Raw genomic sequence first — 27,809 nt, 5'->3', positions numbered from 1 at the left:
ACTCCGGAAACTATGTAATACTGATGAAAGAAAATGAGGAAGACACAAAGAAATGGAAAAACAGGAGCCTGGGTGGCTCAGTGGGTTAAAGCCTCTCTCTTCAGCTCAGGTCATGATCCCAAGCTCCTGGAATGGAGCCCTGCCTTGGCTCTCTGCTCAGCAGGGAAGCCCTTGTCTCACTGACAACTTACCAGCAGTGTTCTTTCTTCCCTCTCTAACCCAGACTCTACAGGTGCCACTGCTAGCACTTTTCATTCTTTCTCAAATTGAAGCATTGACCCTATATTTTGCAAAAAATCTTGTGATATATGTTTAGTGTGGTATAATACTGTTAATATGCTTTGGGTTATTTTAGATTTGGGCAAAAATCTGATTTGGAACCTACCTATTATTTATACTATTTCTTTGTGGCAAACCTGAATTCTAAGACCTAAAAATGAATTTTTGGAATATAATCATTTCATATTATAGGGTTTGTCTTAGACAAAGTAATTTGTCCTTTTTAGAAGTTGCGAGCAGGAAGAGGAAATCATTTCAGTTTGATTTCCCCACATCTAGGGAAATCTCTGTTGTGCTTCTGGTTAGTATGGAAGCATGTTTTAATTCTGAAGTTGAAAACAAAGTAGATTTTTTAAAACCTGTATCTAAAATTAATCCTTGTCCGGGATAATATTTTCTTGGGATAGTAATGAACATTAAATTTTTCAATATGAGGATTTATTCATTTATCAGTTACTGTATGCAGCCACTGTGCTAGCAATATAATGGTGATTGAAATAGAACTTGTGTTTGTTTTAGAGAGTATTGTCCAGTAGGGAAGAAAGACATTTACCCCACGCATGAACAACAATGAATACAAATTTTGAGCAATACCACAGTGTACTGGAATAGAGAATAATGAAGGGACACAGGACATTGGAAGGTTTATCTTAGGGTGATTGAAAAGACTTCCCTGGGAGCATGAAATTTAAACTAGAATTTGAGAAAGAGGGAACTCGACATTCAGAGTGGAATAGCATGTTCAAAGCCACTAAGGCAGGAAAGAACTTACTTATATATATTAGTTCCTGGAATAAAGAGAAGGAAAAAGTATGGTTGAGGCAGAGGAAGAGTAGCGTAAGATAAATTCAGAGGAGTGGATGGGCCATAGTGTGTGGGGTTTTGTAGACTATGATAAGGCATTTGGATTTTATTTTGAGTGCATTTGGAAGCTGTTAAAGTATTTTCATCAGGGAAATGACAAGAGTCAACTTTGAGTAGATCACCTTGGGATGTTGTTTGTAAAGTGCTGAACGGAATCAGTAGACTTGTCAGGGGGCTGTTGGAGTAATCAGCGGAAGAGGTGCTGGTGACCTGAACAGTATGGGCTCATGCCAGTGGAAATTGGAGATTTTTGGAAGTTACATAGAGAGGTTGCTGATAGATGTGGGGAATGATGGGAGGAGAAGAATCCATTACTTCTAGATTCAGGTTTGGCCAACTGGGTTGATGGTTAGTGCTATTTAGTAATAGTTGAGATAGAAAATTGGGTTAAGTTTTGGATATATTAAGTTTGAGATGCCTGAGAGATATCTAGATGGAGATGTGGGATAGGCAGTAGGATATGTAAGCAGGTGCTCTAAGCAGAAGGTTGGGCTGAAGATAAAGCTTAGCAATGTGATTATATAGATGCCTTTTAAAGCCATGAAAATGGATGAGATCCCTAGGGAGTCAATGTAACAAGTGTGTGGTTCCTAGAAGATGAGAAGGGCAGCACAGCATAGTTAACAGGATTGGTTTGAGATAAATAGACAGTTATTTTATCATAACTCAAAGGCAGGAGACCCATACAGGTAGAATAAATACAAGAAAGTTTTATAAATTTGGTTGGCATGTAGGTGAAATAGTTCCAATCTGATAGCCTCTGTATTTTCTGAAGTAGAGTCAGCAATTTGAGGATGGCTATGAAGTTTGAAATACAGTGGTGGACTAAAGAAACAGACTTGCCCAGTGGTATCTCAGACCATGTTGATTATAAAATTTATAGTGCAGGCATACTTCAGAGATACTTTTTTTTTTTTTTTTTTAAGATTTTATTTATTTATTTATTTACTTGACACAGAGAGAGAGATCACAAGTAGGCAGAGAGGCAGGCAGAGAGAGAGGAGGAAGCAGGCTCCCTGCTGAGCAGAGAACCCGATGCAGGGCTCCATCCCAGGACCCTGAGGTCATGACCTGAGCCGAAGGCAGAGGCTTTAACCCACTGAGCCACCCAGGTGCCCCCGGAGATACTTTGAATTTAGTTCCCAACCACCATAAAATGAACGTCCCAGTAAAATACGTCAAATGAAATTTTGGTTTTGTAGTACATATAAACATTACATTTACACTGTAGTCTTAGGTGGCAATAGCATTGTCTAAAAAACAATACACATACCTTAATTTTAAAACATTTTTTTAAAGATTTTATTTATTTGACAGAGCGAGCACAAGCAAGGGGAGCAGCAGAGAGAGAAGCAGGCTCCCCACTGAGCAGGGCCTGATGTGGGGGCTCAGTCATGACGTGAGCCAAAGGCAGATGCTAACGACTGAGCCACCCAGGCAGCCCTTTAAAAATATTTTATTGCTAGGACGCCTGAGTGGCTCAGTGGGTTAAGCCTCTGCCTTCGGATCGGGTCATGATCTCAGGGTCCTGGGATCGAGTCCTGCATCAGGCTCTCTGCTCAGAAGCAGGGAGCCTGCTTTCCCCTCTGTCTCTCTGCCTACTTGTCATCCCTCTCTCTCTCTGTCAAATTAAAAAAAAAAAAAAAATATTTTATTGCTAAAAAATGCTATTATCTGAGCTTTTAGCAAGTCATATGAGTGATCACAGATCACCATAAAAAATAATAATAAAGTTCAAAATATTGCAAGAATTACCAAAATGTGACAGAAATATGACGTGAGCAAATGCCGTTGGAAAATGGCACCAGCACACTTGCTCAAAGCTGGGTTGCTACGAACCCTTCAATTTGTAAACAAAAAACCCCCACAGTATCTGCGAAGTACAATAAAAAGAGGTATGCCTGTAATTGTTTCAATCCGGTTGTGAAATGAATGAGGGAAAATCCTCTTTTAAATTTGGTAGATAGGTGACTAGGTGGTATAAGTAAATGGTGTGATGGGGGCGTCTTGTTTTGGAGGTCTTATTTTGGAGGTCAAGGGGACACTGTCTTATGATGTCTGGTCAGTTTGCCTGGCTTGCTCACAGTGGTGTCAGAACTATTTGCTTAGTAGCTTTGTTAATAGCTTACTAGGACTGAAGTTTTTTGCTGTCATTAAAGAGAGGGTAAATTCTTGACATGTAATAGTTATATACTACCTAATTTGGGGTTTTAAGAGGAATCTAAAAGGAAACAGAGGAAACACAACAGAAAAATCTATGTACAAAAATAAGGCATGTGCCCAAAAGGTATTTGTATACTTAAAATTTAAAATAAAATGTTGGGGCACCTGGGTGGCTCAGTTGGTTTAGTGACTGCCTTTAACTCAGGTCCTGATCTGAGGTCCAGCCCCACAGCAGGCTCCTTGTTCAGAGGGGAGCCTGCTTCTCCCTCTCTCTGCCTGTTAGACTGCCTGCTTGTGCTCTCTACCTCTCTCTGTCAAATAAATAAATTTAAAAATAAAATAAAATTTTGACTTGTCAAAGATTTTCTAATATAAACTTTGCTTTTGGTTTATGGAAGTTACGAGAATGCTAAACAAATTCTGTATTTCCTTCCTGAATGACTATTATTTCTTAAATACGCAAACAAATCTAAGCCACTTTAAAGTAACATTTTGTTTCCTGTTTATTTCAAATTGTTATTAATAAGTTACTTATTTTTGAAATGTGGGTACTTAAGTTAATTCAGTTAACTATTTCTTTTTTTTTTTTTTTTTTTTTACTTTTTAAGCAATTAAGATTGTTTAAAAATGGAAGTAAATAACTGCATTTTAGAATTGCATATCAAAATGCATATCAATTGCATATCAAAACGGTCAAGAAGGAATCGTGGCCCTATAAGGAAAAGATTAAATAGGGTGTTAATAGTCTATCTCCTTTCTCTGTGCTCATATTTTCTAGAGTCTAAGGTAGCTGTCCTTGCATAAAGATGGACATAGTATTTGCCTTAGCAGGAAGCTTTTTGAAATACTTGATTCTTTTGTGACTGATGGAACGGGTGTATGCTCCAAAAGCCATTTGGTAGAATAAGCAATGTTTGTGTACTCAGCCTCCCAATAATGAAAGTCCTAAGCCTTCTGTTCCTTAAAATACACACTTGGTGTCTTTGAGGGTAAATACTCTACTACTTTTTGAATTTGAAGAGCATTCTATTATAGTCAAATGAGAAGACTTTTATTGATACAGTTAATGTTTTAGCCATTTGAAATTTTAATGATATGAATTTGAGTGTCTGTCAGGTAGTAGTAGTTTTATGTGGAACAGAGCACAACATAATTGGGTGTATTAAATACGGGAGGAACACAGGAATAATTCTTTCCAGAATTCTGGCATATTTTTAAAAATTAATTTTAAAAGTTAATTTATAAATTCCAGCATAATTAACATAGTGTTATATTAGTCTCAGGTGTACAAAATAGTGATTCAACAATTATACACATTACTCAGTGTTGGCAAATGTTTTGAGAAATTTACACATATTACTGAAACTTATTATAACTTTTATTGGGTATATGGAACCATAATCTAAATAATTCTTGACTTCTAAAAAGTTACTAAAAAAGGCTAAATTTATGAGAAAGAAAACCATGACTTCATAGTAGTACATTTTCCCCCTTAGGTTCCTTTCTGAGAAGATTTGTGTTTATGGTACGTTGCTTCTTAAAAATCTGGATACAAGATTTTAACGTCACAGTATACCAAATACAAGAAGGTGGTTACACTGTACCTGGAGCACAACTGAAATCCTGACATTGGACAAACTATCAAAACATGTTGAGCATGATCTATCCCTTAAATGGTTATATGATATTGATGGAGCAAGTCCCCTTGCTGATGCTTGCTAATAAGTTCTACCATAGCAAGTGGCAGGGTGATTATTGTTGTTGTTATTATTATTGTTGTTGTTACTATTTTGAGAGAGTGGGGAGGCAGGTAGAGAGAGAGAGAATCTTAAGCAATCTTAACCAGGCTCCATAGCCAGTGAAGAGCCTGACATCTGGTTCAGTCTCATGACCCTGAAATCCTGACCTGAAATGAAATTGAGAGTCAAGTCTTTTTTTTTTTTTTTTTAAGATTTTATTCATTTATTTGACAGAGAGAAAGATCACAAGTAGGCAGAGAGAGATGGGGGCGGGGAGCAGGCTCCCTGCTGAGCAGAGAGCCTGATGCGGGGTTCGATCCCAGGACCCTGAGATCATGACCTGAGCTGAAGGCAGAGGCTTAACCCAATAAGCCACCCAGGCACTCTAGGCCAGTTATTCTTATGAGTGAGAGTGTGTGTGTGTTGCATTCAGTTGTCCAGTGCTACGTTTGGAGCACCAAGACTACCATTCTGAAGAATGAGAAATGTTTGTTTATTAGAACATGGTGTAGGGCTCAGATTTTGATGTGGAAGGGAGTTAAATACATGGAAAGTTGTTCCAGAGCTTTTTGATTATGCAAATGTAGGGAATTTCAGTAACTTTATAAATCCTCTTACGATTTATAAACCATTATTTTAAAAGAAATACAAAAAGAAAAATAAACCATTGTTTTACAAATAAGTAGCATTTTCATTTGCTTTTCATTTATTCATAATTATTTTATAGATGGCCATTACTTTTATTTATTTTAGAGATTTTATTTATTTATTTGACAGAGACACAGTGAGAGAGGGAACACAAACAGGGGGAGTGGAAGAGGGAGAAGCAGGCTCCTCACTGAACAGGGAGCCCAATGTGGGGCTTGATCCCAGAACCCTGGGATCATGACCTGAGCTGAAGGCAGACGCTTAAGAGCTGAGCCACCCAGGTGCCCTGACCATTTTACTTTTAAAATCAAAGTTTTTTATGCCTCTATTCAGTTTTTAATGGGAGGAATATGTAAATATATATGTTGATATCGGAAATCTACTCTTGTAGATTTGTACGTTGTTTATACCAGTTACAGTTGCACTGTAGAGACAAGCTGCACTGTAGTGTACTAGATAACTTAAGTACCAAGAGTCATTACATTAAAATATACTGCTTTACACATTTACACACAAAATTCATTAAGCATTTTTGATGTACAGTTGGTTCTTGTGCTTGCCTCGGTGAATTGATTCTCAATTGATACACCATCATTTTTCTTGGGATTTTGATCAGTGTTTAAAATAAGCTTTTGCTGCATCTGAATAGAACAACTATATTCTTATGAGAACCTGGGTGAAGCCAGTTGTGGGTCTTCATGTGTAAGTATTAGTTTCAAAGTAGCACCAGAGGAAGATTTCCTAGAAACCAAGAAAACATTGTTTTGCGTATTTAAGAGAGCTCAATCAAGTCTCTAAAAAGTTTTGAAGTGAAACTGTGACACAATGATTCTGCTGAAAAGCAGATTAAAGAGTAATTACTATAAATGTGTTTTGAGCTTTATAGAATCATTCCAGTCACTGTTTAATTGATATTGTAGGGACACCTGAGTGGCTCAGTTGGTTAAGCATCTGACTTGATCTCAGCTGGGGTTTTGATTTCAGGGTCATGAGTTCAGGCTGGGCAGAGAGCCTACTTAAAAAAAGGACCTCTGGGTGGCTCAGTCGGTTAAGTGTCCCAACTCTTGGTTACGGCTCAGGTTTCTAGGATAAGGCCCTGCGTGGGGCTGCACTCCCGTTTATTCTTGCTGGATACAGGTGTGCTGCTCCTTTGTTGTGAGAAAGGGAAGTGGAATTGATGGGGAGGGTCAGATTTTTAAAAAGGAAAATCAGGTGAGGTGCTTGTTTCAGGTTAGAATTTGAAGTCTAATTGATGTGAAGTTGAGATTGTCATTTGTCAGGGGCCCACAAAGTTTTTCTGTAAATGTCCTGATACAAATACTTGGGACTTTGTGAGTTTCCTCTGCCTGAGTGAAGGGTGGTCAACTACATGCATGACATCCAGAAAGCAGTAGGAATTTAATGGCCTTGGGGACAACCTTTAACCAAGGAAGTGGATAGCTTCTCTTTCCTTAGGTGGGCCAAGTGTTAGGCATGTTCCACATAATTAGTCTAGAGGGTCTTTAGCAGGACTGAACTCCAGTTATGAACAGCAGTCCATCTCACTGTCCCTAATCCCCTCAAGTATGTTTCCCCTCAAAGTTCTTATTTCAGGTTTACCCTTGAAGGAATTCAAATGATAGTTGGTTGACAGACTTTTGGTGGTGGTAGTAGTAGTTGTAGTATACAGCTTTTTCTTCCCTTCTCCCCCCACTGGAGAGATATAGCTTCCTTAGTGATTGACCCTGGCACGAGAGTACAGCAGAGTGAATGGACTGAGGAATGGGGAAGAAAGTATTTTATGCCTACCTGCCATTAATTCAGTTCAGCTCAGCCTTACTCAAATTGGTACATTCTTTGTACCAGTCTTTTTCTGTCTTGGGTTTTCTAGTCATGAAGAAAAAAGTAAATCACCTAACTTGTGTGACCATTTACCTCAGAATAAATGAAAAGGTCCCAACTTTGTTTTTCTGTGAGCAAGATTAGATTTTCTGTGTTTAAAAGTTAATTGACATTTTCTGTGCTGAAAATTAACTTAAGATTCAGGGCACTATACACATTGTGTCACAGAATGAAGTGAGTAGTTATAAAATAGTAGTTATATGTATTTCTACAGCCAAACTTCAAATAACATGATTGACTGGGTTTTCCCGAAACAAATAATAAAATTTCAAAATGACAGTGTAATCACAAGTAACTACAGTTCTCCTATTAAAGTACTTACTGATTAGGAATGCCTGGTTGGCTCAGTTGTTAAGCATTTGGCTCAGGTCATGATCCCAGGGTCCTGGGATCGAGTCAGGCATCAGGCTCCTTGGTCAACAGGGAGCCTGCTTCTCCCTCTGCCTACGGCTCCCTCTGCTTGTGCTCTGTCTCTGTCTCTCTCTCTCTAAAATAAATAAAATCTAAAAAGAAAAAAATACTTACTGATTAAATTTCTTTTAACGGCTGGGGAATTGAAAGTGTTTTTCCACTTGTGATGTGTTTCTTCTACAATGAGAAGTTCAAATCGTATGATGTAAGTTTCACCATTAGAGAGGGGTTTCCAGGCACATAATCAGCGCAAAAGTTTTACTTTTTACTATATGAGGCTTTCAGGTATACAAGTTGTGTTTTAAAAAAATTTCATATTAGCATATGCTTTTGAGCTCATTTTCTGAAAGTTGACCAGTGCTTTTTAAATCTTTATTAAAATTGGGACACCTGGGTGGCTCAGTTGGTTAAGCAGCTGCCTTTGGCTCAGGTCATGATCCCAGCGCCCTGGGATTGAGTCCCACATAGGGCTCTTTGCTCGGCAGGGAACCTGCTTCTCCCTCTGCCTCTGCCTGCCATTCTTTCTGCTTGTGCTAACTCTCTCTCCCTCTCTCTCTCTGACAAATAAATAAATAAATAATCTTAAAAAAAAAAAATCTGTATTAAAATTAGCTTTTTATCAGAATCATGATAATTGGTTTTTTTTATTTGTAAGAATGCTATTTTCCAGGTTTGTTTGTTTGTTTTTCCCTTTCCCTGGAAGGCTTTGGCCAATCTTTTGTTTTAAAGATTTATTTATTTTAGAGAGTATGTTTAGAGGAAAGTGGAAGGAGGGTCAGAGAGAGAGAGAATCCTCCAGCAGGACTCAGAGCTGAGTTCATAGTCCCACTCCAGGCTCAATCCCAGTACCCTGAGATCATGACCTGAGCTGAAACCAAGAGTCGGTCACTCAACCAGTTGAGCTACCTGGGTGCCCTTTTCTTTCTTTCTTTCTTTTCTTTTCTTTTCTTTTCCTTTTTTTAAGATTTTATTTATTAGAGAGAGACCGCAAGAGAGGGAACAGAAGCACAGGGAATGGGAGAGTGGGAAGCAGGCTTTCTGCAGCGCAGGGAGCCCGGTGTGGGGTTCTGGGACCCCAGATCCCAGACCCTGATCCCAGGACCCTGGGATCATGACCTGAGCGGAAGGCAGACGCTTAATGACTGAGCCACCCAGGTGCCCCACCCTGCCTATTCTTTTTTTGAAATATCGTATCTCCTTTTTTGGTTCTTAGTTTAATGCATACTTATCTAAAAAGTCTTAACTTTTATTGCTATTTTAAAAAAATAGCTGAAGTTGGATTTTATTTTGCATGTTTGTTATGATCTGTTTACTGAGGTAAGCCAGATCTTGTGTTTATTCTTTTATTTGGTTTCATTTAATTTAATTGCATAAGGCTGTCAAATAGTTTAACAGGTAATGACATTTTCTTTTACACTTGTATCAGAATATGTTGGGGGAAAAGTTGGGTTGATGTAACTTGTAAGTTACTTCTCTGGAAATGTATTTGGGATAGCTTGTATATTTGGGATGTAGTGTTTTGTTTTGTTTTGTTTTGTTTTGTTTCTCTTACTCGTGAACGTTTTTCTCCACACTCTTCACCTAGGATATTGGTTTTTGTTCACTTGAATTCCCCATCTTCGTCTTCACTACTCCTTGTACACCTCACAACATCTGCAGCCTTATAAACAAACCTCAGCCTTCTCACCAGCTTTATCAGAATATTGTCTTTTCCTTAAGGCTGGGCTTAGAACCCACTGACTCCACTTCGTTATTAATTTTTCCAAGTTTAGTTCCCAGGGTTTTCCCTTTGTTTTCTGAGTGACTACAGTATATTCTCTTTTCATCCTTGTGCCCTATATTGTACCTGATGATTAGTTACACTGTGTACTCTGCCTCAGCTACGTTATGTATAGCTTTCAAGGGCACAGTGTTTTCTCAGCTCTTGAGGATTTCTTTTTTTATCTATCACATAACAGACACTTCGTATTTTAATTAGTTGCTTGTATTAAATACCCAATTTAGCTTTCTTCTTAGAATTTCTCTCTAGGTAATCTTAGTGATTTTTAAGTGTTTTGTTTATTGCTTGTTTTTTAATAGATGTAAAAAAGGATTGGTCTGACCATGCTCTCTGGTGGGAAAAGAAGAGAACTTGGCTTCTTAAAACACATTGGACCTTGGATAAGTATGGCATTCAGGCAGATGCTAAGCTTCAGTTCACCCCCCAGCACAAACTGCTCCGCCTGCAGCTTCCCAACATGAAGTATGTGAAGGTGAAAGTGAATTTCTCTGATAGAGTCTTCAAAGCTGTTTCTGACATCTGTAAGACTTTTAGTAAGTATCAAATTCTTCATGAAAGTATTAGTGGTGTGATGTATATATGACTGATGATTAACAGCTTATTTCAAAGAGTAGGTTGGGGTGAGCTATGTCTGTATCTATATGTCAGTTTTTCACTTTATTCTTGAAAGTTTTTTTATTACTTTAAGATAAAGAAATATTGAGGTAAGATCGAACAGGATTCTTTCCTTACTAGAAGTGTTATGTAATACTTCATTCTGATGACTTAATTTTTATTTCTTGGGAAGGAAAAGAAAAAAGGCATTATTTTCAGGATATAGGTTTTGCAATGTTTCCTTCACATAAATCACTATTTGATTTTGGTGATTCAGGCACATAGTGTCACTTCCTTCACTGAAGGCCTGACATAGCTCCTAAGGAAATGACCATGAGTGTTATCTTCCTTAAGCAACTTGAACTTGAAGTTCACCTACAACTTGAATGCTCTTGTAGTGATTCTGTTTATGCTTTCTGAAATGAAATGTGGACTACTTTTGGCTGACCTAGTTATGTCATATGACAGGAAGTATTCAACTATCAGAGAAAATGAACTATTGCCATTATCACTAGTACATAATTCTTTTATACCATAGATTTAGGGGAGATGTAGAACATTACTGTTTTGATCTAATGACTGAAATTATAGTGGTTTTTTTTATGCTTAATGGGGTTTTTAGGAAAAAATAAAGTTACAGAAAAGTAGAAGGAATTATATGAAAATTACCTAATTCCTGTTAGCTTAGAATTAATAACTGATATTTTGCAAAACTTTTTTAAAGTCACAATAATAAAGTTCTTGAGTCACACTCTTATAATTTCCCTTCACAAAGCAACCACTGTCATAAGGCAGTGTGTATATCCTTCTAGTACTTTTAAAAATACATCAGCACACACATATGTACATGCATTTCTTCATATTTGTGTGTTTAGATATCCATAAACAGTATGCTGCCATAACTCTTTGGGTATTTTTCTTTTTGCAGTTTGTATTTGTATGCGGGAGTTTCTCAAGTGGTTATACAATAGTCCCCTACTTCTCTGTGAGGGATATGTTCCAAGACCCCTGGTAGATGTTGAAACCACAGATAGCACCCCTATATCTACTGTTTTTTTTCCTATACATACATATCTATGATAAAGTTTAATTTACAAATCAGGTGTAATAAGAGATTAACAATAATAAACAAAATAGGTCAATTATAATAATACACTATGATAAAAGTCATGTGAATGTGGTCTGTTCCTCAAAATATCCTCTTATACTGACTCAGACTTCTTTATCTTGTAATGATATGAGATGATAAAATGCCTACGGGATGAAATGAAGTGAGGTGAAGGATATAGGCACTGCTACACAGCATTAGGCTGGATGGTACATCAGAGGAAGGATCATCTGCTTCTAGATCACAATTAACTGAAACCATGGAAAATTAAATAATGGGTTAATGGGGACTGCTGTACCAATTTACATTACGGGCAGCAACATATGAAAACTCATTGTCCCAAATCATCACTAACATTTGAATATTGTCAGTTTTTAGTGTTTACTTTTTTGAGTGAAAAAATACAGTATTTTATTTTAGCTCATAAAGGTAAGTATATTTCTGTATCTCTTAGTCATTTAAGGTTTTTGTGGTTTTTTTTTACTTACCCGTTTATATCATTTATCTGTTTCTTAAGTTCATAAACTTTATAAACAAAATTGAATAGAAAGTACAGAAAGTCCCACTAATAGTCTGTGGGTTTGGACAAAGACATGACATGTATCCATCATTATAGTATCATATAGAGCAGTTTCACTGCCCTAAAAATCTGTGGTCTTCCCTCTCCCCTACCTCCTGGCAATCACTGATCTCTTTACTGTCTCTGTAGTTTTGGCTTTTCCAGAATATTGTACAATTGGAGTCATACAGTATGTAGTCTCTTCCAATGGTTTCTTTTGCACAGTAATATGCATATAAGTTTCTTTCATGTCTTCACATGGCTTGATAGTTCAGTTCACTTTAGCACTGAATAATATCCCATTGTCTGGATGTACCAGTTTGTTTATCCTACATAGCTGCAGAACCTACATCGCTAGTTTTTTCCAAGTTTTGCAGTAACAAGTAAAGCTACTATAAACATCTGTGTGGAGGCTTTTGTATGGGCATATGTTTTCAGTTCCTTTAGGTAAATACTAAGGAGTGTGATTGTTGAACATAGGAAAAAAATATGTTTAATTCTTTAAGAAACTGCCAAACTGTCTTCCGAAGTAGCCGTGCCATTTGGCATTCATACTGGCAGTGAATGAGAGTTCTTGCTCTGAATCCTCACCAGCATTTGATGCTGTTATGTTCTGGATTGTGGCCATTCTAATAAATGCGCTATGACATTTCATTGTTACTTTAATTTGTATTTCTTGGATCACATAGGATGTGGAGCATCTTTTCATATGGTCATTTGCTATCTGTACATCTTTTTTATGGAGGTGTCTGTTAAGGTCTTCAGTCTTTTTTTTTTTTTTTTAAGTAGGCTCTAATGCACAAGGTGGAGCTCAGTGTGGGAACTTGAACTTATACACTGAGATCAAGAGTCAGATGCTTAGCCAACTGAGCCATCCAGGTGTCCCTTTTGGCCCATTTTGTTAACCAGGTTGTTTGTTTTCTTACTGTCAAATTTTTAGAGTTCCTAGTATAGTGTTTTGGAAAATAGTGCTATATTAGATATTCCTTTAGCAAATATTTTATTCCAGTGTCTGGCTTGTCTTTTCATTCTCTGACAATTTCAGAGAGCAGAAAGTTTTTATTTTAATGAAGTCTAGCTTATCAGTTACTTCTTTTGTGGATCACATCTTTATTGTCATATCTAAAATGCCATCACTAAATCAAGATCATCATGATTTTTTTTTTCTGTGTTATCTGGGGGTTTTATCATTTTGTGTTTTACATTTAGGTCTGTGATCCATTTTGAGTTCATTTTTGTGAAGCTTGTAAGGCCTGGGTCTAGATTGCTTTTTTTGCATGGGATGTGCAGTTGTTCTAGCATCATATATTTAAAAATTATCTTTTGTTATATTGTCTTTGTTCTTTTGTCAAAGATCACTTGACTGCACTTATATTGGTTTATTTCTGGGTACTACATTCTGTTCCATTGATCTGTTTGTTTTTGTTTTTGTTTTTTTTCCAGTAGCACCCTGTCTTGATTTTGATAGCTTATATAAGTCTTGAGGTCATGTATCATCAGTCCTTCAACTTTGATTTTCTCCTTCAGTATGATTTGGCTATTCTGGGTCTTTTACCTTTCCATATAAACCTTAGAATCAGTTTGTTGGTATCCATAAAATAACTTGCTGGGATTTTGATTACATTGAATCTGTAGATTAAATTGAGAAGAACCGATATCTTTAAGAATATTGAATTTTCATATACTTGAATGTGGAACATCTCTGCATTTATTTTTTGATTCTTTCTTCACAGTTTTATAGTTTTCCTCATTAAGATCTTAATACATATTTGTTAGATTTATATTTAAGTATTTCTTTTTATGTGTTAATGGAAGCAGTATTGTGTATTATATTTCAAATTCCACTTGTTCATTGCTGGAATATTAGAAAGTAATATACTTTTATAAATTTACTATGTATCCTGCAACCTTCCTATAATTATTTGTTAGGGGAGTTTTTGTTGATTCTTCTGAATTTTCTGTAGGAATGATGAGTATATTTGTGAATGAAGACCATCTTCTTCCTTCCCAATCTATATACTTTTTTTTTCTTTTCTTGTCTTACTGCATTAGCTAGTAGTTGGAGTAAGATGTTGAATAGTCGTGGTAAGAGAGGACATCCTTGTGTTGTTCTTGATCTTAGTGGGAAAGCTTCAAGTTTATCATTGTTAAGTATGTCCTTTGCTAAAGGGTTTTGTAGGGTTTTTGGTGGGGGTGTTTGTATTTTTTATCAAGCTGAGAATGCTTTCTAGCTTACTGAGTTCTTTTTTTTTTTTAAGATTTTATTTATTTATTTGAAAGACAGAGATCACAAGTAGACAGAGAGGCAGGCAGAGAGAGAGAGAGAGAGGGAAGCAGGCTTCCTGCGGAGCAGGGAGCCCGATGCGGGGCTCGATCCCAGGACCCTGAGATCATGACCCGAGCCGAAGGCAGCAGCCCAAACCACTGAGCCACCCAGGTGCCCCAGCTTACTGAGTTCTTAATCATGAACTTGAAATTGGATTTTGTCATGCTTTATTTATATCTTTTGATGTGATCATGTGAGTTTTCTTTAGTCTTTTTTGTTTAGTCTTTTGATGAGATGGATTATGTTGATTTTTGGATCTTGAACCACCCTTGTATAGTTGTCATAAATCTCACTTGGTCACGGTGTGTGATTCTTTTTATGCATTGTTGAAGTCTATTTGCTAATACTTTGAAGATTTTGCATAATATTGGTCTGTAGTTTTTTTTATAAAGGTTTTGATTTTGGTATTAGAGTAATGCTGGCTTCATGGAATGAATTAGGAAGTATTCCCTCCACTTTATCTTCCAAAAGAGATTTTAGAGAATTAATATAATTTCTTCCTTAAGTGTTTGTTAGATAGGAAAAAAGCTCCTTGACATGGGTCCTGACCCATGTGTGTTTTATGTGTTTTGGTTATACCACATAAAACACAAGCAAATATAAATAAGTAGGATTGTATCAAACCAAGAAATTTCTGCACAGCAAAGGAAGAGTCAGCAGAATGAAAATCTCTGGATAAGGAAAAATACTTACAAATCCTGTAACTGAGAAGGGGTAAATATCTAAAATATAGAAAGACCTCATACAATTTAGTAGAAAAAACAAACAAACAAAAATCCAATTAAAAATGGGTAAAGGACCTGAATAGACATTTTCCCAAAGAAGATATACAAATAGTCAACAGATACATGAAAAAGTGTTCAATATCACTAATCATTAGAGTAATACAAACCAAAACCACAGTGTCACCTCATACCTGTTAGAATGGCTGTTGTCAAAAAGACAGATAAATACTGGCAAGGATATGGAGAAAAAGGAACCCAGCCACAATGGAAACCGAATAGAAATTCCTTAGAAAATTAAAAATAGAACTACCATACAACCCAGCAATTCTACTTTTGGAATATAACTGAAGGAAATGAAACCACTGTTGTGAAGAGATATCTGCATCCCCGTGTTCATCACAGCATTATTTGCAATGGCCAAGACAAGGAAAAGTGTAAGTATTCACTGACGGATGAATGGATAAAAAAGTTGTGATACACACACACAGATATTATTCAACCATAAAAAAGAAGGAAATCCTGCTATTTGTGAAAACACTATGGACCTTGAAGGCATTATGCTAAATGAAGAAAAGTCTGAGAAAAATACTGTATAATCTTGGTTATATGTGGAACCCAAAACAAAAACAAAAAAGCTAAAAGATCATTTTTGTGGTTACCAGAGGCAGAAGATGGAGAGTGGGGGGAATTGGATGTAAGTGGTCAAAGGTACACACACTTCCGTTGTAAGATAAGTAAGTACTGGGAATGTGATGAATGTCATGAAGACTATAGTTAATGCTGGTATGGCATCTTGGAAAGTTAAGAGTTCTAGTCACAAAGATATTGTGTGTGCGCATGTGTGTGTTTACTTATATTAAAGAGTGGTTGTTACCTTACTGTGGTGGTTACTTCACAGTGTACATAAGTCAAGTTACTATGCTATATATCTTAATTGTATAAAGGTATCTCAGTATCTCAATAGAACCAGAAAGGTGTTTGGTAGAATTCACCAGTAAACCTCTGGCCCTAGTGCTTTCTGTTTTGCAAGGTTATTAATTATTGATTCAATTTCATTAATAGAGGTCTCTTCAGATTATTTCTTATGTGAGTTTTGGCAGATTGGCTTTCAAGTGTTTTATTTAGTAAAAATTATATTGGCTTTCTTTTAAAATTTAGCTTAAGAAAATACTTTTATGTAATGATTAAGTGAGGTTTTTAGTTATACTTCCTCTTTTTTTTTTTTTGAAAGAACCACTTTTGGCTAGGCACAAGTACTTTAAGCTCTTTGATGTAACATGTGTTTGGAGGGTGTAGGCTCTACATTTGTAGAGCCTTATTAAGAAGAAATGAACATTCTCCCAAAGTTTAACTGATAATTACATAGAGGCACTATGCTGCCATTTCATATCATCAGTACATAAACAATTTGAGTCTTGACCAATACTAATTCGTTCATACTTTTTCCTTTCTGTTCTAACAAAGTTCTCTATTTGGTAGGGATAGTAGTAGTGGATAGTAGTAGACTGTAGTAGTGGAACAGAACTCTAACTCAAATTCAGTTGTGTTTAAAAACATTTTTTTAAAAATTTGAGTAATTTCATTTTGGTAGCCTAATTTATACATAGAGATTCTAATGCAAGGGCTTGTTTTAGGAGTAATGATGATTACTTTTTCTATAATGACAAAGGTGAAAAAGAAATGAAGAATTGCTTAAAACTTCCAGCAGCATTTTCTAGTTTTAGCTGTTCCAGTGGATGTAGAGTAGTAAGTGCTGGTGACTTTAATTTGCATTATGCTAAAGACTAGTGATGTTGAGGATCTTTTTACATGATTACTCATATGTATTTTTTTGGTAAAGTATCTGTTTAAATCCTTTGCCTCCCTTTTTAAAAGAAAAAAATTATGTTGTCATCTTACTGAACTGTAAGCACTTTTTAAGATATTCTGGATATAGAAAATTTATTGGATTTATGTTTTGCAAGTACTTTATCACTGTGGTTTATTTTTTAATTTTTAAGTTTTTTTGAAGAACATAAATTTTAATTTTGATGAAGAACGACAAGTTTATGATCTCTTTTATGATTTTTATTCATAGACATAAAAATCATTAACAAAATTTTAAATCGGGCCTAGTAATAAAAGATTAACACATCATTGTCAAGTGATGCTTATCCCCAAACAGGAAACTTTCTGTGTGCATGTGGAAAGAATGTATATTATCATTGGGTGGCGATGCTTTATAAAATGACAGGCAAAGTTGGTTGAAAAACAAAGGGATGTTACAGTCTTCATCTATAATAGTTGGTTTGTTCTTGCTCCTTTCACATCTGTCAGTTTTATCAAAGTAGTATTAGTTGGGGCACCTGGATGGCTCAGTGGGTGGAGCCTCTGCCTTCAGCACAGGTCTTGATCTCAGGGTCCTGGGATCGAGCCCCGCATCGGGCTCTCTGCTCAGCAGGGAGCCTGCTTTCCCCCTCTTTCTCTGCCTGCCTCTCTGCCTACTTGTGATCTCTGTCAAATAAATAAATAAAATATTTAAAAACAAAAACAAATAACAAATGGAAAAAGGTATTAGTATACGCACACATTTAAAATTGTTTTGTCTTCTTTATGAATATTCTCTGTTAACAATGAAATGACCTGTATTTCTGATAATATTCGCTTTGAAATATACCTTGTCTGTATTTAAAAGTGCTGCAGCTATCTTATGGTTGGTATTAGTATTTTTTATTATCCTGTTTCTTTTAATTTATGGCTTTAAATTAGGTTTCTTGTAAACAACGTATAGCTAGAACTTGCTTTTTCCATTTATTCTGACAATCCCTGCCCTTTTATAAACTCTTTAGGCCATTTATATTTAATGTGATTATCACTGTGGTTAGGTTTAGGTCTGCCACGTGTATTTGTTTTACTTACAGTATTTTATTTTTAAATTTCTACATGTTTTATTTTTTTGTTTTGTTTTGATGGACAGGGGTTTGTTAAAGTTATATTTATTTCTACCCATGACTTAAGTAGATTTTACTGCCTTTTTTTTTTTTGCCTTTTAATATTCTAGAATTTATAGTATATGACTAACTTAACCACAACAAATGCTCAAATAGTATAGCATTACATGTACAACGTATAATCTTTCAGTAATAAGTTCTATATCCCCTTTCCTTTCCTTTTTGGTACTATCATATATTTTACTTCCACATATTGTGAAAGTCACCATATATTGTTCTTTTCCTGTGAAGCAATAATTGTCTTTTCAAAGTAGTAGAAAGTAAGGAAATTTTTTTAAAGATTTTATTTGACAGAATGTGTGCATGTGCAAGCAGAAGGGGAGGGGCAGAGAAAGAGGGAAAGAATCTCAGATTGACTCCATGCTGAGTGCAAAGCCTGACTTGAGGCTCAGTCTCATGACCTGAGCCAAAACCAAGAGTTGGATGTGTGCCCCAGAAAAGTGGTCTTTTTAATTGCTCACACATTTACCATTTTTTAATGGTCTTTGAGAATACTTTTCATTTGGTATCCTTTTTCTTCTATCTGAAAAACTTTATATAACCCAATTATAGTTCAGGTCTGCTGGTGATACTTTTCACCTTTTCTTTGTCTACAGAAGTCTCGATTTTTGTCTTTATTTTTATAAGATATTGCAGCTGGGTAAAAAATCCTAAATTTGTTCCCCTCCAGTAATTTTCACATGTCTTTCTGTTGTCTTCTTGTTCATGTAATTTCTGAGAAGTCTTTTATTATTATTTTATTTTTTCTTCTGTGTGCTTTCTCTGTTAGTCTTTCAGGAATTTATTCTTACTCAGTTTTTTTTGTTTTTTTTTTTGTTGTTGTTGTTGTTTTTAGCAATTTAATTTTATGGTCCTGGCATAATTTTCTTTAGGTTTGTTTTATTCTAGGTTCATTGCATTTCTTAGATCTATGGGTTTATGGTTTTCATCAAACTTGGATAGTTTAATGTTTCTTTCTTTCTTTTTTTTATTTTATTATTATTATTTTTTTTAGTAGGCGCCATATCCAATTGGAGCCTGACATGGTGCTTGAAACTCATGACGCTGAGATCAAGAGTTGGATGCTTAACGGACTTAGCCACCCAGGGTGCCCCAAACGTGGATAGTTTATCAGTTCTTCAAATAATTTTTAGTGTCCGTTCCCACAACTCCCATCCTTTGTTTCCCATCCTCTAGTTTCATGTATTTTAGGGTGATTATTATTGTTTATTCCTTTTTTCCGAGTCTTCATTCTCTGTATTTTCATTTTGGATAGTGCCCATTTTTATCTTCATGTTCACTGATACCTTGCTAATCTGGTGTCAACCTCATCCAGTGTAGTTTTCATTTCATATGTATTTTCATGACCAGAAGTTTGATTTTGGCCTTAAAAAAAATCTAGAAATCGGGGCTCCTGGGTGGCTCAGTGGGTTAAGCCGCTGCCTTCGGCTCGGGTCGTGATCTCAGGGTCCTGGGATCAAGTCCCGCATCGGGCTCTCTGCTCAGCAGGGAGCCTGCTTCCCTCTCTCTCTCTTTCTCTGCCTGCCTCTCCATCTACTTGTGATTTCTCTCTGTCAAAAAAAAAAAAAAAAAATCTTAAAAAAAATCTAGAAATCTTTCATTTTTCTCATTATGTTTATGCTTTCCTCTATTATATAGAATATATTTCTGATAGCTGTTTTAATATCTTTGATTACTGATTCTATCATCATAGATAGTTACTTTAGATACATAGATAGTTACTTTATTTTTTCCCCTTAATGTTGGTAACGGGTTGTATTTTCCTGCCTCTTTTATATCTAATAATGTTTGATCAAATGCCAAAATTGTATATTTTGGTGGCTGGGTATCTTTTTGTATTCCTTTTAAGTAGTGTTGGCTTGCTTTCTTTTTTGAGAGGGGGAGTCAATAGTTAAACTACTGGGGCGCCTGGGTGGCTCAGTGAGTTAGGCCTCTTCCTTTGACTCAGGTCATGGTTTCAGGGTCCTAGGAGCGAGCCCTGCATTGGGCTCTCTGCTCAGCTGGGAGCCTGCCTCCCCCTCTCTCTCCCTGCCTCTCTGCCTACTTGTGATCTCTCTCTCTGTCAAATAAATAAATAAAATCTTTTTTTAAAAAAAGTTAAATTACTTGGAATCGTTTGGGCCCTTTTGATACTTTTAACCTTATTTAGGGTAGGTCCAGAGCCACCATTAGCTCTGGACCTCTTCTGAGGATTCTTTTCAATACCCTGTGTTTCAGGAGGCCTTTCCCCCATATAAATACACAGATCAGTATTCAGACAGACTTCAGTGGGTAACAGCAGCTCTTCAGTGTTCTCTCCCTGGTTTTCCCTTTTCTTTAGTATTCTGACTCACAAATTATGTGTCTTGGCCTCCCTGAATTTCTGGCTCTGTGTGCCCCTTCCCTGCCCTGAATTACTGCTAAGGAGCGAGCTGGTGTACTGCAAGGACTCATCCTGGTTTTGTTTTGTGTTGTTTTGTTTTTTCTCTTCTGTCCTGTGCTCCTTGTTGTCTAATGTCTGAAAAGTGATTTTCCCCCTCCTTACTGTTTAAATAAAGCAGGAGGGTAAATAAAGTTCCTTTTACTCCCATTTTATTTGAGACCTTTCATTTTTTATTTTCTTCCAGCATTATACCTCTCTAGAAAGCCATCATTTGCTCATTGTATTTAATAAAAATTTCCTCCCACAGAAATTTTAAGTATGTTCAGAACTGAGCTAATGCTATTCCTTCTGAAATCTCTGTACTTCTCCACACTGACCCTCAGAAGTCTCCACAGTAGTAAAAAACACCACTATCCCAGATAAACATACCAGAAACTTGGGCGTCATTCATCCTTAGCACCACTGTCTTTCTCACCTACTCATCTCATCTCATCACCTAGAAGTGTTATTTTGGCTCTTGGACAGATCTTAAATCTTTGCACATCTTTCTGTATCTGCCATCCCCACTACTGTAATAGACCACATCACTACCATCTCTCCCCTAGACTGTTCAGCAGCTTCTTCTATTCATCTTGTTCCTTACAATACATACTTTATAGAGTAAGCACCAAGATTTTGAATTTTTTAAAAATCAGAGCAGCAGATGCAGAGTTAAAAGGGCTTATGACAGGGGCACCTGGGTGGCTTAGTTGGTTGAGCATCTAACTTCTTTGGCTCAGGTCAAGATCTCGGGATCCCAGGATCAAGCCCTGCGGTGGGGGTGGGGAGGTCCATGCTCAGCAGGAGTCTGCTTGTCCCTCTCCCCTTCCTCCACCCCCACTTGTGCATGCTCTCTCTCAAATAAAATCTTTCTTTTTTGGTTGTTTTTTTTTTTTTTTAAAGGTTTTATTTATTTACCTGACAGAGAGCACAAGCAGGGGAAGCAGCAGAGGGAGAGAGAGAAGCAGGCTCCCTGCTGAACAGGATGCACAATCTGGGGCTCAATCCCCAGTCTTAGATCATGACCACAGGCAGATGCTTAACTGAGCCACCCAGGTGTCCCTCAGATAAATAAAATCTTTTAAAAAGACGGGGTGGTGCCTGAGTGGCTCAGTTGGTTAAATGCCCACCTCTTGATTTTGGCCATGATCTCAGGGTTGTGGAATCGAGCCCTGCATCGGGCTCCATGTTCAGTGGGGAATCTGCTTGAGATTCTCTCTCTCCTACCTCTGCCCCTCTCCTCCCACCTTGCTCTCATGTACTCTCTCTATTAAATAAACAGATCTTTAAAAAGGGAGCGCAGCTTATGACATAGGGTGTGGGGGGAGTTAAATAGGTGATGGGATCAAGGAGGGCACTTGTGACGAGCACTGGGTGTTGTATGTAAGTGATGAATCTCTAAATTCTACACCTGAAACTATTACACCTCATGTTAAGTAACTGGAATTTAAAACTTGAAAAAAAGAGGGACCTAAAACATTAAAAAACCACTTTTCTGCCCTCTTTCTCCCCAGCTCCTAATCACATTAGTTCCATTTCCCACTATTTTGTTTGACTTTTATTTCCAGAATTCCAAATAATGTACTTTTATTTATTAGTTTTAGATATGTGCTCATTGCTTTTTACCCAAATGTTTCTTTTCCCTCTTCTTATAATTATTAAAATATTTGACTAAATAATTATTGTTTACATTATTTCAATAAAGTTTATCTTTTTACTTGGTGAACCAAGATTTATACTTTATCATCTCATATGCATAATTGTTTATCATTTACTTAGTTTTCAACCTATATCCAGGGCTGGTTCTTCTGCATTCTCTGTAGTAATCTCCTCCCTGCCCCCTTTTTGTATTCCTAGACAGTCTGAAGCCCCTCCATCCTCCTGCTCCAGTCTGAAGTGGATGCTTTCTAGGCTAAGCTGTATAGTTGTAGCTCCAGGACAGCCCTTCATTATTGTCTAAGCAAAATATCTTCTCCTGTCTCCTATTTGATCCTTGCATTTTCCAGTATTGATTTGCTCACTTATTTTGGTGGACTAGATCCTTCATCAGCATAGTAGGAAAAAGGTGAATGAGATAGAAATTTTTGAGGTGTTACCATTTTGTCCTTTGATAGAATTGTTGGGTTGAAAATTATTTTTCCTCAAAATTGGGAAGTCATTGTTACATAGCGTTTTTGCTTCCAGCATTGCTATGAATAGTCCTGATAGTGTTGTGTTTTTTTTTATTTTTTTTTTAAGATTTTATTTATTTGACGAAGACATAGGGAACCAAGCAGAGGGAGTGGGGGAGGGAGAAGCAGGCCTCCCACTGAGCAGAGAGCCTGGTGTGGGGTTCAATCCCAGGATTCTGGGATCAGGACCCAAGCCAAAGGCAGAGGCTCAATGACTGAGCCACCCAGGCGCCCCCTGATAGTGTTGTTAATTTTGTTTTCATCCTTTTGTAGGCTGCTTTTTTCCTTTGAAAATTAGTTTCAGGATCTTTTCTTTTCCCTACCATGTTGAAATTTCATGGTAATATGCCCTAATTCTTCCCTTCTGTTTTCTCTGTTCTCTCCATAACTAGTAATTAGTCAGATGTTGTGGTTGGATTGGTCCTTTTACCTGACTTAATGTCTCCATTGGATTTTTTTATTGTGGTTATCAAATTTAAATTTCCATCGTTCTGTATTTTTATCTGGAGGTTTGTTACCCAAGTATTGATGCATACATTTGATATTTGTGGATTTTATATAAATTCAAACCTCAACCAAAAAGAAAAAAAGAAATTGAAGAAAAAGGACCCTTCTTTCTCTCTCTCTTTAATACATAAATAAATTCTTCAAAAAGGGGGATTGGAGGGGAGTGCCTAGGTGGCATCTGCCTTTGGTTCAGATCATGATCCCAGGGTCCTGGGATTGAGTCTCATGGCGGACTCCCTGCTCAACAGAGAGCCTGCTTCTCCCTCTGCCCCTCCCCCTGCTCATTCTCTCTCTCCTTCTCAAATAAATAAAATCTTAAAAAAAAAAAAAAGACCCTCTCTCCCCATTGTTAATATCCAAGATCTTTTTTTTAATTATTATTATAGTCGATACAATATTACATTAGTTTCAGGTGTACAACTTAGAGATATAACAAGTTTATACATCATGTTGTGATCACCACAAGAGTAGCTACCATATGTTACCATACATGCTATTTCATTATCATTGACTATATTTCTACACTGCCTTTTATTCCCACGACTTAGTATTCATCCACATAACTGGAAGCCTGTATCTCCTACTCCTTTTCACCCGTTTTGCCCACCCCCCCCCCAAACCCCTCACCTCCAACAACCATCAGTTCTTTGTATTTATAGATCGGATTCTGCCTTTTGTTAATTCTTTTTTTTTTTTCTTTTTAGATTCCACATATGAGTGATATTATATAGTTTTTGTCTTTCTCAGTCTCATTTCACTGAGCATAGTACCCTCTAGGTCCATCCATGTTATTGCAAATAGAAGATTTCTTCCTTTTTATGGCTGCATAACATTTGTATATGTGTGCACCCGTGCACACTCCACATTTCCTATCCATTCATCTATCACTGGAAACCGATTGCTTCCATATCTTGGCTATTGTAAATAATGCTCCTAATAAACAGTGGTGCATGTATCTTTTTGAATTTATGTTTTCATTTTCTTTGGGTAAGTACCCAGTAGTGGAATTACTGGATCATATGGTAGTTCTGTTATTTTTTAAGGAAACGCCATACTGATTTCTGTAATGGGTGTACTGATTTACATTCCGACCAAAAGTACACGAGGATTCCTTGTTCTCCACAGCCTTGCTAACACTTATTTGTCTTTTTGATTTTAGCTGTTCTGACCAGATGTTAGGTGGTATCTCACTGTGATTTTGATTTTCATTTCCCTGAAATTAGTGGTATTGAGCATCTTTCCATGTGTCTTTGGCTATCTGAATTTTGGGAAAATATCTGTTAGGGTTCTCTCTCCATTTTTTAATTGGATTGTTTTTTGATGTTGAGTTGTATGAGTTCTTTATATATATTGGATATTAACCCCTTATTGGATATATCATTTGCAAATATCTTCTTCCATTCTGTAGGTGGCCTTTTGTTGATGGTTTTCTTTGCTATGCAGTTTCTTTTTATTATGGTATAGTCTTAGTTTATTTTTGCTTTTGTCTCCCTTGCCTCAGGAGACATAGAAAAATGTTGCTATGGTCACTGTTAGAGAATGCCTGTGATCTCTTCTAGAGTTTTTATGGTTTCAGGTCTTATGTTTAAGTCTTTAATCCATTTTGAGTTCATTTTTGTATACGGTGTTAGAAAGTAATCCAGTTTCATTATTTTTTTCATGTAGCTGTCCAGTTTTCCTGGCCCATTTATTGAAGGGACTGTCTTTTCCATATACATTTATTTTTGTTTATATTTTTTTGCTTCCATTGTCAAAATTAATTGACCATATAAGCATGGGTTTATTTCTGAGCTCTATTTGTTCCATTAATCAGTGCATCTATTTTTATGCCAATGCCTCTATTTTTATGCCATTTTTATGCTATCTTTATGTTTTGATTACTAGAGCTTTATAATAGTATATTTTGAACTGAGGAATTGTGATTCCTTTAGCTTTGTTTTCCTTTCTCAAGATTGCTTTGGCTATTCAGGGTCTTTTGTAGTTAAATAAAAATTTTAGTATTATTTGTCCCATTTTTGTGGAAATGATGTTGGTATTTTGATAGAGATTGCATTGAATCCGTAGTTTGCTTTGGGTAGTATGGGCATTTTAGCAGTATAACTTCTAATCCATGAGCATGGAATATCTTTCCATTTGTTTGTGTCTTCAGTTTCTTTCATCTGTTTTATAGTACAGGTCTTTTTCCTCATAAGTTTATTCTTGGGTATTTTGTTCTTTTTGGTGCAATTATAAGCAGAGTTTTCTTAATAACTGTCCATTGTTTCTCTTTCTGTTACTTTGTTACTAGTATATAGAAATGCTACTGAATCTGGTTATTTTATATCCTGTAATTTTACTATCTGCTTCTAGTAGTTATTTGGCAAAGTCATTAGGATTTTTTATTTATAGAATCATGTCATCTGCAAATAGTGACAGTTTAACTTTTTCTTTACCAATATGGATGCCTCTTATTTGTGATTGTTGTTTCTAGTACTTGCAGTACTATGTTGAATATCTTGTTCCTGATCTTAGAAGCAAAGCTCTCAGTTTTTTACCACCGAGTATACTATTAGTTATGGGTTTTTCATAGTTGGCCTTTATTATGTTGGGGTATGTTCTGTCTACACCCACTTTTTTGAGAATCTTTCAGGAATCGGTGTTGAATTTTATCAAATGTTTTTTCTGCATCAATTGAAATGATTATGTAACTTTTATCCTTCATTTTGTTGATAAGGTGTATCGTGTTGATTTGTGAATGTTGAACCATCCTTGCATCCCAGAATAAATCCCACTTGATTGTGGTGAATGATGTTTTTAATGTATTGTTGAAAGTGATTTACTAAGATTTTCTTCAGGATTTTTGCATCCATTCATCAGAGATGTTAGTTTGTAGTTTTCTTCTTTTTGTTGTATCTTTTTCTGGTTTTTGTAGCTGGATAATGCTGGTCTCATGATACATGTTTGGAACCTTTCCTTTCTCTGTTTTTTTGGAATACTTGGAGGAAAATAGGTGTGAACTCTAAATATAGAATTCACTCATGAATCCATCTGGTCCTGGACTTTGGTAAGTTTTTGATTACCTATTTAGTTATGAGTAGTCTGCTCAGATTTTCTATTCCTGATTCAGTTTTAGAAGATAATATTTTTCTAGAAATTTGCTTTTTTCTAGGTTGTTCAGTTTGTTAATAATCATTTTTCATAGTATTCTCTTGAATCCTTTATTTCCGTGAGGTCAGTTTTTACTTCTCTTTCGTTTCTGATTTCCTTTATTTGGGTCCTTTCTCTCTCTCTCTTTTTTTTTTTTTTTTTTTTTTTGGTGATGAGTCTTTCTAAGTGTTTATCAATTTTGTTTGTCTTTTCATAGAACTACCTCTTCATTTCTTTTATCTTTGTTCTGTTTTGGTTTTTTTGGTCTCTATGTCAGTTATTTCTGCTCTAACTTTTATTATTTTCCCCTTTGTATTTACCTTGGGCTTCATTCTTTTTCTAGTTCCTTTATGTATGAGATTAACTTGTTCCTTTGACCTTTTTTGTTCCTTGATGTAGGCCTATATAATACTGTATATTTCCCTCTTAGAACTTTTTTTTTTTTTTTAAGATTTTATGTATTTGACAGAGAAAGACAGGGAACACAAGTAGGGGAGAACTGGTGAGGGGGAAGCGAGGAGAAGCTCCCTGATCAGCAGGGAGCCTGATGATACAACAACATGGGGCTTGATCCTAGGACACTGGAATCGTGACCTGAGTTGAAGGCAAGATGCCCAACAACTGAGCCACCCAGGTGGCCCAAGAACTGTTTTTGTTTTGTTTAATTTAAAGATTTTTTTTAAAGATTTTTTATTTTATTTATTTATTTGACACAGAGAGATCACACAAGCAGGCAGAGAGGCAGACAGAGAGGGCGAGGAGGGGAAGCAGGCTAGGGAGCCTGATGCAGGGCTCGATCCCAGGACATTGGGATCATGACCTGAGCCCAGGCGCCCCTGTTTTGTTTTGTTTTGTTTTGCTTTGTTTAAGGTTTTTTTAAAAAAAAAAGTTTCTAAGTAATCTCCACACCCAGTGTGGGTCTTGAACTTAGAACCCAAGATCAAGAGTCATGTGCTTTACCAACTGAGCCAGGCATTCCTTAGAACTGTTTCCACTGTATCTCCAAAGATCTCTTTGTTAATCTCTGGTTATTCTTTATAACATCCTATTCATCTGTCATAGATGTCATCATCTTTCTGAGAATTGTATTTAAGATGGTTTTGTTTTTTGTTCTTCTGTTTCTTGTAGTATTGCTGGCTCCCCACGTCGTTTTTCTTTTTCATGTTAGAAACTCTGTGCGTTCATTCCATTGCTGCCATAGCAGATTTTACCATAAATTTAGCAGCTTAAAACAACACAAATTTGTTATGTCACTGTTCATGTAGTTTAAAAGTGGGCACAGTGTGGCTCAGATGGGTGTTCTAGTTAGTCTTACAAAGCTGAAAGTAAGGTGTCAGCAAGGCTGTATTCCTTCTGAAGGCTCTGAGAAAGAATTCTTCATGGTAGAATTTGATTGCATATGGCTGTAGGACCAGGGTTTCTCCTAGCTTGTCTACCAGAGGTCATTCTTAGTTTCTAGAGGCCTCCTAAATTCCTTCCTCCATCTTCAAAAACAGCAGTAGCAAGTCTAGTCCTTCCTACTCTTCACATCTGTCTA

At 36.4% G+C, this 27,809-nt stretch overlaps 1 protein-coding gene across 6 annotated transcripts in view; it reads left to right on the top strand.

The window, feature by feature from the left end:
• FERMT2 (FERM domain containing kindlin 2) overlaps positions 1-27,809 on the top strand; it is a 90,550-nt gene that overhangs the window by 24,258 nt on the left and 38,483 nt on the right. For all 6 annotated transcript variants that reach the window (XM_059182118.1, XM_059182117.1, XM_059182121.1 and 3 more), the window contains exon 3: positions 10,065-10,298. In XM_059182118.1, coding sequence (XP_059038101.1) covers positions 10,065-10,298 — 234 coding nt within the window. The remainder of the gene's footprint in view (positions 1-10,064; positions 10,299-27,809) is intronic.

This window comes from Mustela lutreola, chromosome 7 (genome assembly GCF_030435805.1).
Source record: "Mustela lutreola isolate mMusLut2 chromosome 7, mMusLut2.pri, whole genome shotgun sequence".
Taxonomy (NCBI): Eukaryota; Metazoa; Chordata; class Mammalia; order Carnivora; family Mustelidae; genus Mustela; species Mustela lutreola.
Note: the sequence above shows the minus strand (reverse complement) of the source record. Positions and strands in the feature narration are given on the sequence as shown.